Source organism: Myotis davidii, unplaced genomic scaffold (genome assembly GCF_000327345.1).
Source record: "Myotis davidii unplaced genomic scaffold, ASM32734v1 scaffold1525, whole genome shotgun sequence".
NCBI lineage: Eukaryota > Metazoa > Chordata > Mammalia > Chiroptera > Vespertilionidae > Myotis > Myotis davidii.
The window spans coordinates 1024791-1040337 of record NW_006296279.1 but is presented as its reverse complement, the minus strand read 5'-3'; the positions used below and the strand labels follow the sequence as shown (position 1 = coordinate 1040337).

The 15547-nt window shown below is 40.0% G+C and overlaps 1 protein-coding gene across 4 annotated transcripts in view; it reads left to right on the top strand.

Moving 5' to 3' along the window:
• LPGAT1 (lysophosphatidylglycerol acyltransferase 1) overlaps positions 1–15547 on the top strand; it is an 83833-nt gene that overhangs the window by 29546 nt on the left and 38740 nt on the right. For 3 of the 4 annotated variants that reach the window (XM_006771270.2, XM_006771269.2, XM_006771271.2), the window contains exon 2: positions 815–1079. In XM_006771270.2, the coding sequence (XP_006771333.1) occupies positions 842–1079 (238 nt within the window). In that variant the 5' untranslated portion in view covers positions 815–841. Of the gene's footprint in view, positions 1–241; positions 685–814; positions 1080–15547 lie in introns of those variants that run through there. The other variant, XM_006771268.2, reaches the window with a different exon arrangement.

Sequence of the window (15547 nt, the reverse complement as noted above, 5' to 3'; positions counted from 1 at the left end):
GCCGAGACCGCCCCCCCGACCCCGTCCCCACCCGCGGAAACCGCTGCGGGCTCCACCCGCCAGCCGGGCGCAGTCGTCGCCCCCGCCTCCCCGCTCCTTCCATCCTCCCCCGCGCCCGGCCCTCTCCGCTCGGGGACTTCATCCCCTCCATCCCTTGACCCTCGCCTTCCCCTCCTCCTGTCCTTCCTCCTTCTCGCTGTATTACCCCCCATTTGCTTTCTTCTCACCTTTCTGCCTCTTTTCTGGGCCCCCCGCCTTTCTTTCTTAAAAAAGGAAAACAAAAGCCCCCTTTGCGCAAATGAGCGTTTTTTAAGCGGAACTCCTTTTGCCAACGCGAGAAACTGATTCTGTGCGTGAATGGTGTTGGAGAGGGTACCGGGTCTCCGGAATCTGGGAAATCTGATCGAGAGGTGCCAGCCTTCTCGCCACTCGTGTCCTCAGTTGGGAGAGCCTGAGGGTGGCAGAAGCAAGTGGGTCTGTCTGTCTGTCTGAGTGTCTAACAGAAGACTGCAGTGAGGCGCGGTGCGAGGACGGCCGCCGGGTTAGTTCGTGGGCACGGCGCTCTCCTTTGCTAAATATATTGTGACATACCCTGCGCCTCTGTGAGCGGCTCCCTTGACCTTGTGCGGCTCCTCCCCCCTCGCTCTCTGTCCCCCTCTGGAATTTCCCGGAGAGATCACCGAGGTACTGAGATCCCTGATTTTCTTTTATTTATTTTTATTTGTGTGTGCTGGAGACGATTTTCTGTGTTGGTGGCTGTTTGGATGTGTTTAACCCGTGTGCCTTTTTAAAATGCATTTTCCTTTCACCTCAGAAAGACAGGACGGACTCCCATGTGAGAATGGCTGTGACTTTGGAACGAGCTCCCTGGCTGGGCTGGATCTTGGTGAAAGCCCTGATGAGGTTTGCCTTCATGGTTGCCAACAACCTGGTTGCAATTTCATCCTACGTCTTCTATGTGATTGTGCTTCAGCCCCTGCGCGTGCTGGACAGTAAGAGCTTCTGGTACATTGAAGGAATCATGTACAAATGGCTCCTAGGCATGGTGGCTTCTTGGGGATGGTATGCTGGATATACAGGTAAGAGCGGGAGCCCTTCCGCTTTATGTATGTACTGTTTTTGCTTAGTTCAGGAGCCATGATTAACTATATGTTATACTTTGGGTGGACGATGTTTTTACGCTTGGACTATTGAAAAATACATAGAAAACAATTCTGAGTTTTTTTCTTTAGAATCCCAATAATAAGGGCATTTTCAGCAGTATAATTTCATAACTATATGTTGATAAATTCCTTCAATGACATGTTATTTATGTGATTGACAGTTAGTAAAACCGGTCTGCAGAAGCTCTCTTAGAGAAATAGGAGTGGGTTATATAGAATTTGAAGGCTTATAAAATGAAGAGGGAAGATATTTAGCTCATAAACAGTGGGCATTTAGAAATAGGATTGTGAGCTATATGTGTGTTAAGATAGTTTAATATGTTTTTTTTCATTTAATGTAATAATTGTACTGTTAACATTTTAAGCCAAACAAAAAATGACTCTTTTCTGTTACGTACGTTTCTTTTGCTTATAGAACCTTTGTTTTATCTCATAAATCTGTATTAGAAGATTAAATGTAAAGGTTCAGTTTAACATATAAGCGAATTTATCTTCTGAATGTCTTTAAGCACATCTTTATTTCTGGCTTTGCCTTGCATTTTGGGAAGCAGGATCAGTGCTGTTCTGGAGTGGACTTTTAGAGACCTAGAGGAGAAGTAGGGTTTGTTTTCTGTTTTGAGGCCTGATGTGCTGTGAGAACTTGGGCCTCACTGATGAAAATTCTCCATTGTGTAGTATATTGATTTGACTTTTTTTTCCCCCTAAGAATTGGGATGATGAAAAAAAGCATTGAGGTTTCTTAGCACTTGTCTCAGGCTGTTGAGGCTTTTAGATTTTTATGACTGATGGGCTCCTGTAGATGGTGTGGGTCAGTGGAGTCTGTAGTTCGGAGCTTAGAAGAGTGAGGAAGATACTCTCAGGCTCCAACAGCACAGCAGTTCCCCATTTTAAATTCTCTGCCTCCCTCTTTCCTGCCCAGGCTGCACCTGCAGATTTTGCCAGACACGTGAGAAAAGGACTGACAGCACCCAGGTTTTATGGAGTCTGACAGACTCTTGCTAGGTCAGAGTGCTCTCAGTCGCCCCAGATGAGGCCTTTCCTCCTCCTGGCAATGCCATTTATGATACTGAAAACCCCAGAGTCCCTGGGTAGTGTATACATTGCTTCCTTGTCATATGTTCTGTTGAGATCCTAATGCTTTTTGGGCATAGTAGTGAGCTTCTAGTCCTTTCATAGGACCTCGTGGTAGCAGTAGGGGCGATAGAGAAAAAAATGAAGTTCTCATCTATGGTGTTGAACATTTACCTGAACTGCACTGCTGTTTTAGAGTTGCTTTGCTGTATATAGTTTGTGCTTCCCCAGAGTCCTATATGGTACGAGTGGCTTTGTTCTCTGTATGGTATACTTAAATTGCTTTTTAAAAATGAGTTGATAGTGTTTTTAGATGTAAATTCTCGAAGTTCATTCTACTTAAACTCGATGGAATTACTGAAATGCTTGTGCTTGTGTGTGCAGTATATTTGTGTATGTGTTAGCATGATGAGAAACTGAAAAAATTTAATTTGGCATTGACCTTGAGATTGTAAGGAGTGCAGTTGTAATGCTGCTTGAAGTTAAAGTTAATTATCCTATGGCCACAGCAGGGCCGCAGTGTATTTTAAGCATATTTTCTTGGGGTGTCTCTTCCTTGCTGTCTATGGAACTGCATGTTTCTTTGGCCACCTGCTTGGTCTTGACATGATCTGCACATTTTAGTCTCTCTGAAGCATTTGCTGTCTTCAGGCTATTGTATTTTGACCGTTTGGTCAGTTTGTCTCATTTAAGAGTAGATTATTTTCGTGTGCTTATTTTAAATGGTATTTCTATAGGTAGACTACTTTTAGAGGGTCTGGTCATGGTTTGATCATAACAGAGCACCGTCAAGAGGTCAAACAAATGTAGGAATGACATTCATTGAAAGCTGCAACTGGGTCTTAAGCAAACATAAGCAGGGATCGATGGGCAGATGTACCCAAAAAAGCATCTAGGACAGCAATTTTCAATCTTTGTCATCTCATGGTACACATAAACTAATTACTAAAATTCTGCAGCACACCAAAAAAAATGTTACTTTTTTTTTTTGCCAATCTGATAAAAAAAAAGATATAATTTTGACTTACATTGGACAGCTATTGTTGTGTTGGCTGTTGTCATTTTTTAAATTTGACAATCTAAGGGAAAAGAAGTCAGTGTCCCCGACTTAATAGTCAGCTATTGCATGTTTTAAAAATTCTTGTGGCACACCAGTGTGCCTGCCCTCGCTCGCACACTGGTTGAAAATCACTAGTCTAGGAGGTCGTCATAACCTCTGTAGGAATTTATCTTTCATTTCTTCCTTTTGTATCAAGAGGAGGATGGGTTTAAGTTTTGTTTTTGCCTCCCTTTCTGAAACTCTGCTGAAATTTCACAGATGGAAAATTGAACCTTGTTAAAGGAATTCTTCTCAGCAGGTCTTGTCTGTTCATGTTTTAGAATAAAAATTGCCAAACTTTGTCAAAAAACCACTTCCAAGGAAATCTTAAATATGAATTAATTAAATATTAATTAGGAAGCTGAAAAGTGAATATTGGTTTAGAGTATCATTTTTTCAAAATGTGGTATTCTGTCTAAGACAAGTCGATTACACAGCTTATGTTGCTTATCAATCCTACACTGCCCTATATGGTAGCTTCTAGACTCTGTGGCTATTTAAATTAAATTAATTAAAATGAAATAAAATTTAGTTTCTCAGTCACACCAACTACATTTCAAGTGCTCTGTACTAGGTGTCTAGTGGCTATTGTATGGGACAGTGCAGATGTATAACATTTCCATCATCACAGAAAGTTTTGTTGGACAGAGCTAATGAATAGTCAGTATGGCTTTCTCCTATTTCTTAGGAAAAATGCATTTTATCTTTATAAAGAATACTTTTCTAAACATAGTTCTAAATAGGTTTCTTTTAGGAAAGGCCCGAAGATTTATCCAAGCTTTATACAATTATCTTTTAATTTGAGGCAAATGCCACTAAACTGTGTCCTTTAAACTCAGACATGCTTCTTGGATGGGGAATGAAGTTGAATGAACATTTTTTTTAAAATATACTTTTTTTTATTGATTTTAGAGAGGACGGGAGAGAGATAGAGAGATAGAAACATCAATGATGAGAGAGTATCATTGATAGGCTGCCTCCTGCATGGCCCCTACTGGGGATCAAGCCCGCAACCCAGACATATGCCCTTGGCCAGAATCGAACCTGCGACCCTTTAATCTGCAGGCCAACGCTCTATCCACTGAGCCAAACCGGCTAGGGCTTGAATGAACATTTTTGTATTTCATTTGAGTTCTCAGAGCTGGAGAAGACAAAGAGGACGGAAAGGGGTTTTTTGGCCTTTCTGCTGGTTTCTAACTTTATGTCTTGTTAGGGGAACACAGTTCTTTTTATTTATTTATATTTATTTTTTATATGTTTTTATTACATTTATAAAGGGAGAAAAAGAGAGAGAGAGAGAAACACCAGTGATAAGAGAGAATTAGGGATCGGCCACCCCCACCAGGGATGCAGCCTACAAACCAGGCATGTGCCCCTACCAACTGGGTATCACTCTAATCACCTGTGCTTCTAGGCAGGGCATGGGGGGAACACAGTTCTTAAAAGATCTCTGAAGACATTGGGGTTTGTTTTGTTCATCTGTAGCTTGAGACGAAGTAGTGATGCTTGTTGGTACTGGATTTCCTTTCGTGGGAAGGGCTGTAGAAATATCTCATGTGGCCAAAACCGGTTTGGCTCAGTGGATAGAGCGTCGGCCTGCGGACTGAGGGGTCCCGGGTTCGATCCCGGTCAAGGGCATGTACCTGGGTTGCGGGCACATCCCCAGTGGGGGATGTGCAGGAGGCGGCTGATCGATGTTTCTCTCCCATCGATGTTTCTAACTCTCTATCTCTCTCCCTTCCTCTCTGTAAAAACTCAATAAAATATATTAAAAAAAAAAAAAAGAAATATCTCACGTGGAGGAAAATGTGTATACTGCTTTTGCTCTAATATTTCAAGGGCACACCAAAAGAGGTACTAGCTTAATGAATGATTCAGATCTGTGATAAATCAGTACACTTCTCTCCCCTCAACTTAAGTGGACACTGGCAAATTCCAGAGAGAATTTTTAAAAATAAAATGTGTTTGTTTTGATTCTCATTCACTTATTTTAATAAGTTCATTGTTCCCCATCCAAACGCATTTAATTAAAGTCTCTTACACAAAATTGTTTAAAAATATTTATTGTAACTGGAAGCACCAGTTATATAGGGTGAGTCTTTTGGGCCATAGTCTAGCTGAAAGGGAGCTGGGGTTGTCAGGGCACTTGCCACTAAACTATTTTTGCTTAGCAAATGCTGTTTTTCTTAGAGTGGGTATTTACTTGGGTGGTTTTAGGGAAAGCTGATGGAGATTAGGTTTAGCTTCCTCCTACTCCCCAAGTGACAGCTGTCATGGTTCTATGTTAGTCTTTGTGGGTTGATTATTTGATTGTGTTTTTTTACTGGGATACAAATTCACCCTGTGAGAAAAAAATATTTGGAATTATATATGACCTTGAAATTCTAGAAAAATGTAGAAAATATATCTTCTAGAGCAGTATTTTTCCACCTTGATTGAGTCATAAACCAATTTAGTGTGTCAAGATGAACATTTTTTTTTAATATATTTTATTGATTTTTTACAGAGAGGAAGGGAGAGGGATAGAGAGTTAGAAACATCGATGAGAGAGAAACATCGATCAGCTGCCTCCTACACGCCCCCCACTGGGGATGTGCCCGCAACCAAGGTACATGCCCTTGACCGGAATCGAACCTGGGACCTTTCAGTCCGCAAGCCGACGCTCTATCCACTGAGCCAAACCGGTTCTGGCAAGATGAACATTTTTAAAAAGTAAAATATAATAGAGTTAAATAGAAAAGATCAGAAAAGTTTGTATCTATCTGTAGTAGGTAGTGCTACTGAAAGTGTTGTTTTACTGTGAGCCCTGTCAACATATGAAAGGCATTGTTCAAGGGAGAGAACGCTGCAATTTACAACTCTGGGAGTCAGATGTCTTGATCTGGCTTTGACTCACTGGAGATGGGGGGGGGGAGGGGGGTAAGGCGTCACGAGACCCTTACCTGCTCTGTCGACACTGGAGACATGATCTTCTTTATAACCCTGGAGCCCAGTTTGGTGCCCGATGCTCACAGAGCGCTCCATAGTGTCTACATATTTCTTGAACGATCCCTTCTTTCTTTCTTGGCCCCAGCTGAGGTGCTTTAGCTGCCTACCTTCCTGAAAGGTCTGATATCCAGGTATTGCAATCCCCAAATATAAATCTGAAACTGCGTCGTTTTTCACCCACATACATATAAATACATATAAATAAATACATATCCTATAATACCGCATTTGCTAACTTAACACACCTTTATTGAGCTTCTATTATGTCTGGATTTCTGGAAGAAGTTAAAAACATGTTGCTTCAACGGAAGTATTTTTAGTGTACTGTAAGTGATAAAAATCCTACTTCAGTCTCTCTTTTTACAGAGAACAATAGTCCAACTGGAATTTTAATTTTTGAATGCTTGACGATAAACCCATTAGAGTGAGGAGTTGCTGTATGATGTTAGGTTGAAAACTGATCTTGACATAAATTCAGCTGAGGAGATATCAATACAGTGTTTTGACTTTTATATAGAAAATAAACCATTAAAGGTAAATATTACTAAATGCTTTAAACTCAGCAGCCTGGTGGTACTTCAAATTTGATAAGTAGCTTTATTTCAAAGATCAAATGTAATTGAGTAATTTATTCTAGATAGCTTTTCTTTTGGAAATATATATTCATTCATGCATACGTACCCATGTGCAGTATTACAGAAGCTCATGAAGCAGTATTTTTAGTGCGTAAGACTTCAGATTCTGGATTCAGATAAAGAGCTGGTGAAACAATTCCTACTTTCTTTTTGTTTACATTTGCCTGGTATATCTTTGCCCATCCTTTTGTTTTTGAACTTTTTAAATGACTGATTTAGATATGTGTCTAATAATCAGTATAGAATTAGGTTTTGCTTTATCAATCAATTTGAAAATCTCTTTTAATGAGTTGAATCCATTTACATTTATTGATATGTCAGATTATATTTTATCAGTGTTCTGTCATTCTATTTTATTTTGTTTTCTGTTTTTATATGTATAAATTTTAAGCCTTTCACTGTGTAGTCTGATTTTCTTTGCTTTTTTATTGTTCTGATATTTAGTAAGGCTTGTATATTTGTCTTCTTAGTTACTTTATATGATAGCTTTAGTTCTCTATTGATAATAACTATTAGTTGTGTTTCGATAAACAAAGGTAAAATTCTTTTTAAATCCTCTCTTCTCTCTTCCTCTTTCTCGTTATCATCACCCAATTTTAGTCAATGGCCAATAATATTTATTCACAATATATTTAAATTTGCACTATTATGAATGCTTATACTACTTGCTTTGTGAGCTTTAAGGGTATTCATTTACTCTCAGCTATTACATCAAGGTAATCAGTAAGCTTATTATACTTCCTGCTCCCTGCTCACTCTCTTCCTTCCAGTTTTTGTTACTTGCATTTATATTTTGTTATGGCCTATAATATTTATGTTTTATTTTATTACCCTCATATCCTTCTGATTTAGTCTTAATTCTTCAGTTAAATATATATAGTGCCCACCCAAGCACTTTTGATGAAGACTTTCCCAGTCAGCCTTTGGTTGGCTAAAGTGCATCCTCTAGTAGTTTCTCAATAAGGAATCATGGGAACAACATAGGGATACTATTTTTACAATATTTTCAGAACTTCTTTTAATTGCTTTATACTCAAAGGACATCTTAGTAGGCAATAAAATCCTTGGCTTACTCTTTTTTTCTTACAGGTGTTGTAAAAATGTCTCTTGGCATTAAATGTTGTCATGGAGATGTGTGAAGCCAGCTTGAATTTTTCCTTATGATTTGATGTTTTTTGCCTATCTACCCCAAAGAGATATAATTCACACACCTTAGAATTTACCATATTAAAATGTACAATTTAGTGATCTTTATTATAATTGCAAGATTATACAACCATCCTCCCCATTCACTAATTCCAGAACATTTAATCACACCACCCCCCTCCCCCCATTAGCAGTGACTCCCATTTCTTCCTCTCTAACCCCTGGCAACCACTAATCTATGCTCTATCTCTATGGATTTGCCTATTCTGGACATTTCCTATAAATGGAATCCTACAAAATATGGTCTTTTGAGTCTGGCTTCTTTCAGCACTCTGATTAGGAGTTAAGTGTTTCAGATTCCACACCCTTGCAGTGGCCACACCTATTCTGGCTAATGACTCACTCCCAGGTGTGCTTGACAAGTATTCTTTGGGGTTTTCTATGTACAATATCATGTCATTGAGAATTGGATGCCTTTTATTTCTTCTTGTCTGATCGCTATGGCTAGCACTTCCAGAACTATGTCAAACAGGAGTGGTGAAAGTGGGCATCCCTGTCTTGTTCCTGTTCTTAGGGGAAATGGTTTTAGTTTTTGCCCATTGGCTATAGGTTTGTCATATAATGGCCTTTATCATGTTGAGATATGCCCCCGCTATTCCCACTTTGCTGAGAGTTTTTATAAAAAAATGGGTGTTGGATTTTGTTGAATGTGTTTTCTGCGTCTATCGATATGATCATGTGATTTTTCTCTTTCAACTTATGTGATGTATCACGTGTATTGATTTGCAAATATTGTACCAGCCTTGCATCCCTGGAATAAATCCCTCTTGATCATGGTGTATGATCTTTTTAATATATTGTTGGGTGCGATTTGCTAATAATTTGTTGAGGATTTTGGCGTCTATGTTCATCAGGGATATTGGCCTGTAATTCTCTTTCTTTGTAGTGTCTTTATCTGGTTTAGGAATTAGGGTAATACTGGTCTCATAAAAAGAATTTGGAAGTGTTCCTTCCTTTTAGATTTTCTGAAATAGTTTGAGAAGTATAGGTGTTAGTTCTTCTTTGAATGTTTGGTAAAACTCCCCTGTGAAGCTGTCTGGGCCTGGGTTTTTGTTTGGTGGGAGTTTGATTACTGCTTCTATTTCATCAGTTGTTTATTGGCCTATTCAAGTTTTTTGATTCTTCCTGATTCAGTTTTGGGAGTTTGTATTTTTCTAGGAATTTTTCTATTTCATTCATATTGTCCAGCTTGTTGGCATATAGTTGTTTGAGCATATGTTTTTAATTCTCTTGGACCTAGGAGTCAAATTGCTGGGTCATATGATAATTCTATGTTTAACTTTTTGAGGAGTTGCCAAACTGTTTTCCATAGCAGCTGCCCCATTATACATTCCCTATTTAGAAGAGTTTTAATTTCTCTACATCTGCACTAATACTTATTTTCTGGGTTATTGTAGTTTAAATTTGGCCATCCTATGTAAGTGAAGTGGTAGCTCATTGTGGTTTAGATTTGCATTTCCCTAATGACTAATGATGTTGAGCATCTTCTCATGTGCTTATTAGTCATTTGTATCTCTGGAGAAATGTCTATTAAATTGCGGACAGATCACGAGAATTCTCATGTTTTCATATTATACAGTGTTTTACAAAGTATTATACTTTAAAAAGATATTAGCTTGTAATAACATGTAATGAATAACTTCAAAATGCAATGGGTATTTAATTTTAAGGCGTGCCTTTAACATTTATGTAAAACGGTTTTTGTACTCGTTCAATAGAAACTTACCTGGCCACTGGGTAAAGCTAGCCATAAAACTATTGGTCCGCAATGTGTTAAAAGCCTTTGCCCATTTTTAAATGAGGTTGTTTGTCTTTTTTTAAAATGTGATTTTAGAGAGAGAGAAGAAGGGAGAGAGAGAGAGAAACATCCATGAGAGAGAACCATCTATGGATTGCCTCCTGCACACCCCCTACTGGGGATTGAGCCAGCAAGCTGGGCATGTGCCCTGACCAGGAATTGAACTGGCGACTCCTTGGTGCATGGGACAATGCTCAACCAGGTGAGCACACCAGCCAGGGCTGATTGTTTGTCTTTTTATTATCTATCTATATATAAAAGCCTAAGTGACAGAACAACCAGAACAACCTGTTGCTATAATACGCACTGACCACCAAGGGGCAGGTGCTCATCGCAGGAGCTGGACCCTGGTGGTCAGTGCGCTCCCACAGCAGGAGTGCTGCTCAACTGACAGACCCATCCTGGCAGCCCACCAGCCCGGGCTGCAGCCACTCACTCCTTCAGTAGTCCTGCAGGTCCAATCTCCGGAGAATGGGCCAGGCACCAATGGACCAGCACAGCAGCATGATCCTGACAGTGCTGCCAGCCTTCTAGAAGTCAGCCATGGCCACTTCCCCTCCCTAGATGCTCTGCAAAGAAGAAACAATATAAAGTGGCTGCCAGGTGGCTCCCAATAACCATCGTGAATGTCAGCAGGACAGATCCAGATCCTGGGCCTGCAAGGGTGTCCCACCACCTCCCTGGAGGGCCAATTGCATTCTGGTGCTCTCCTCCCCGCCCCGTGACCCCATCTGTGCATGAATTCGTGCACTGGGCCTCTAGTTGAATTATAAGATTCTTTCTATATTCTGTATACTATACCGTATCAATATCTTTTTTTTTGGTTACTTGTGCTTTTGATGTCATATCTGGGAAACCATTGTCTAATCCAACCAAGGTCATGAAGATTTACACTTATGTTTCCTTTGAAGAGTTTAGCATTTATATTTAAGTCTCTGATCCATTTTGCATTAATTTTTCTCTCTGGCATATGGTAAAGGTCCAAACTTCCTTCTTTTGCATAAGAATATCCAGTTGTCCTAGCATAGTTTGTTGAAAAAATGATTCTTTCCACATTGAGCGATTTTAGTACTCTTGTTAAAAATCAGTTGGCCATATGGACTGTCAATTCTAATTCTTTGATTGTATATGTCTCTCTTTATGCCAGTAACACGCTATTTTTTATTACTATAGTGTTGTGATAAGTTTTGAGTGTTAAGTATACTTTAAAGTATTTTAATTCTTTAAAAATTCATGACCCTTTTTGTTATATATTATGACTTCAATAGTAATTAGGTCATGAATCAGAAATCCTAATTTTTAAAAAAATATATTTTATTGATGTTTCACAGAGAGGAAGGGAGAGAGATAGAGAGTTAGAAACATCAATGAGAGAGATACATCGATCAGCTGCCTCCTGCACATCTCCTACTGGGGATGTGCCCGCAACCCAGGCACATGCCCTTGACTGGCATTGAACCTGGGACCTTTCAGTCCGCAGGTCGACACTCTATCCACTGAGCCAAACCGGTTTTGGCCAGAAATCCTAATTTAACCTTATTTTGGATTTTAAAATGTTCACTGACAATAGTTTTTTAACAATATTTATAATGGGTTAAATGACCCCTTCCTACCTTTATGTTGAAGAAATGCTTACTAGTTATGTGTTTCAATAGGAGTTATTGTTAATAACAATATTTGCTTTCTCAAGAAAATAGAACATTAGTTGTAGGAGTACCTTGTGTGATTGATCAACCAAATGATTATTGACTACCTACTGCCAGTTAGCAAAGTTATTGATTTGTAAAATACTGTGCTAGAGAATGTGATTTAGACTAATTTCTACCAAAAGGATTTTTGGCATAGTTTTTATTTTGATGGATGGCTTGGGGAATAGTTACGTTTATTATGAAATATGTTTCCAAAAGAGACCTGCAAAAAGTTTTCTAGAAAATGGAAATCAATATGCACATTTTTCCCTAATGTGATGGTTCCATTTTTTAAAGGTAATTGAGGTCCTTCCAGAGATGAAAATTAACTGGGAGCTACATTTATTTTGTAGAATAAAGTATAAATTACATGGATAAGGAACAAGGGTCATTTTTAGTGAGTGGCAGGCTGTTTTTTTGTGGGTGGGATAGAATTGATTTTTATACATGAGAGACTGAATTGGGCATTTATTTTAAAACTGAAATAATCATTTAAAACCATTTTAAGCCCAAAATATGTGTATAAAGATGTTGTATTTTTAATGAAGAATAGATACTGCTAAATTAAATATGATACTAGAGATAGTATGATATATTTTTAAAAATTGACTTTTGAGTTAATATGAGTTTGGATCCTGCCACCACAACTTACTAGTTGTATAACTTTGAGCTAGTTAAGTCACTTCTCTGAGCCTCAGTTTCATCATCATGAAATGCTTCAGAGCAATTTATGTTTAACTGTCTTCTAATTGATTCAGTCACCTATTCTGATCATATTTGAGTGCCTTCTCTGTCAAGCCCTGTGCTGGTGGTGGGAGAACAGTGACAAACAGCACAGCTCCTGTGCTTCTGTAGTTGACTGTTTTGTGTGGGAGACAACAGGAGTCACCTGATAACCATGTAATCACAACTGTGAGAAGTGCTACAAAGAACAAGTAGAGGGGCTATGCAATTAAGTAACAGAGGGCTTAATCTGGAAATGAGTGTTGTCAGGGAGGAATGCCTCCTTGAGAAAGTGGTACTGAGACAGAACTGAGGAATAAGTAGGAGTTGACCAGGTGATGCTGGGTAAGGGGCAGAGTATACAGAGGATGAAAGAGATTTGTCATGTTTGAGGAACAAAGGGAAGGCTAGATTGACTGCAGTATGGAGTGAATGAGGAGAGGAGTAGGGTGGTTGTGATGGGGAGTTGATAAGGCCAAATCCATTGAGGCTTTTTAAGTGCATATTAAGGATTTTGAAATTTATATTAAGAGGAAACCATTCAATGATTTTAAGTAAGGGGATGGTAAGATCAAATTCATATTTGTAATTCTATACTCTGCGGATTTTGTGGAAATGGATCAGAGAGAATTGAGAGTGTACAAAGATACCCTCTGGAAGATGGTCACCTTAGACAGGTGAGGTGATAGTTGCTTGGTATAGGTCAGTGGTCGGCAAACGGCGGCTTGTGAGCCACATGCAGCTCTTTGGCCCCTTGAGCATGGCTGTTCCACAAAATACCGGCTCTTCCACGAAGTTTCAATCGCACTGTACATGCATGTCCGCACGTGGTATTTTGTGGAAGAGCCACACTCAAGGGGCCAAAGAGCCACGTGTGGCTCGCGAGCCGCGGTTTGCCGACCACAGGTCTAGGTGATGGCAGTGGAGATGGAAATAAGTGAACTAATTGAAGAGTTTTGTAGGAGGAAAATTGTAGGAACTAGCTGAGGGATTGGACAATAGAGCATGCAGTGAAGTCTTACCAGACCGAAGTCAGTGTACCCGACACTTCGAAAGACCAAAACTCAAAATGTCAGAGTTTGGCATATGGAAAAGTTAATTGACCAAGAAGGCACCAACTGAGACGATGGGAGACTTAGTGATGCTTCAAATTCATCTTAAGAAAGTACAGAGTTTAGGCTGCTTTTATGTCAAGGAAAGGGTAAATGGGAGGGGCAAGAGGTGCTTGCGATCTGCAAACAGTTGGGCGCCAGCAGGGGTTTGAGGAAGATTGTGAATCTTCTTTGTTCTTAGTCTGACTCTAGTTGATGTGAGTCTGCTTCTGAGTTTCCTGCAAGTCTTTGATACATAATCATTATTTTTGTACATAGTCCCTTCATCTCTTCGGGAGAGGCACCTTATGGTAAAGGGCTATTATTGTAAAACTCAAGCTGCAAGCAGAATTGCTCTAATGATTAGCATGTCTATATGCAAGAAGCTATTAACCTGACGGCCAGGGGAACAAATTAAGCTTGCATAAATGGAATCACAGAGGCCCAGCATTTCATTCTCTTACAGAAGGGTAGGTGATAGGGATGACCATGAGGTTTCTGGTATGAGCTGCTGGGTGGTTAGGGAAGCCCAGAGGAGTAACAGGGAGAGGAAAGATACAAATTTAGCATGGGACAGCTGAGAAGCATCTAAGTGGAGCTCTGAAGTAAACATATAGGTATGAAGTCTGGGACTCAGAAGAGAAACCTGAGTCAGAAAAGTAGACTGGGAAATTACCAATAGTACTTAAAGCCATGGAGATGGATGAGATCACCTAGGGAGATTGTAAGTGCTGAGTGACTCGAGGCCCAGGATCAAACTCAGAGGATTCCGACATTTGGAGGATGGGGGAGTCTAAGAAGGAACAGTGGAGAAGTAGAAGGAATGCCTGCCTTAAGAATGTGATGTCAGAAGTCAGTTGTGTGTCAGGGCGGCGGTCTGATGAATGCTGCTGAGTGTCTTTTGTAAGATGAGAGCTGACTTACCCTTTGTTGCTTTTGGCAAGAGCAGCTTCATTGAGGTGGTAGAAGTGGAAATTAGATTGGAGTGGGTTGGAGATAAATGATGAATGGGAGAAGATAAAATGCAGACACAAACGTGTGACTTTTCAGAAGTTTGGCTCTGAAGGAATAGAGGATGATAGTTGCAGAGAGAAATTAAGTCAAGAGAAGGCTTTTTACATTTTTTTATTTTTAAGATGGAAAAGTCGAGATGTCGAACCACTTAGAGTTGTACCTGATGAAACTGGGGACATTTATATGACTAAAGTATTTAGGGAACTATTCTTAGTGAAGATTTAATGAGATAACACTTATCAGGGCAAGAAAGCACTTAAATGTTGGCCCTGGTGGTGGAGGCAGGCAGCGCCTGCATAATTTGCTCCTATTCTGACTCTTAGTAAGACTGCTCCGCCTCAGCCCCGCTGCATTTTTCGTCGATATTCTTCCTCTCCCTAAGATCTTTTCTTCAGTTTCTCTGAAAATTTCTACCTACTTATCTAACCCTTTGATATCACTCTCCACTCCTTCAGTTTCTTCTCTTTCCTTCTTTCTGAACCTCTTTGGCATCTACTCTATAATTGTGGTTCCTAACCTTTGGGCTATGATTTCTTTTTTAAAAAATATATTTTTATTGATTTCAGAGAGGAAGAGAGAGGGATAGAGAGATAGAAACATCAGTGATGAAAGAGAATCATTGATCGGCTGCCTCCCGCACGCCCCCTACTGGGAATTGAGCCTGCAACCCAGTCATGTGTCCTTGGCTATAATCAAACCTGGGACCCTTCAGTCTGCAGGCTGATGCTCTGTCCACTGAGCCAAACCAGCTAGGGCTGGGCTGTGATTTCTGGTAGTGCTTCATAGTTCTCTCAGAGGGTCAGGAATCTATGTACATATGAAATGTCATCTGTGGATGAATAAGTTATGTGTTGTAAATATATGTTAATATTTTTCAAATACAAGTAGCTGCTTATTTGCTTAATAAGAAATGAGTGAATGAATGAATGAATGCGTGAGTGAGTGGACGAATGCTTATGGCGAAGAAACTGGTTGGCATTGCCATGGTAGCCTGGCACCGCCTGCTCGCAGGTCCCACCCCCTGCCGCCGCCGGTCACCTCTGGTGACCAGCAGGGCGATCAGGGGCCCCC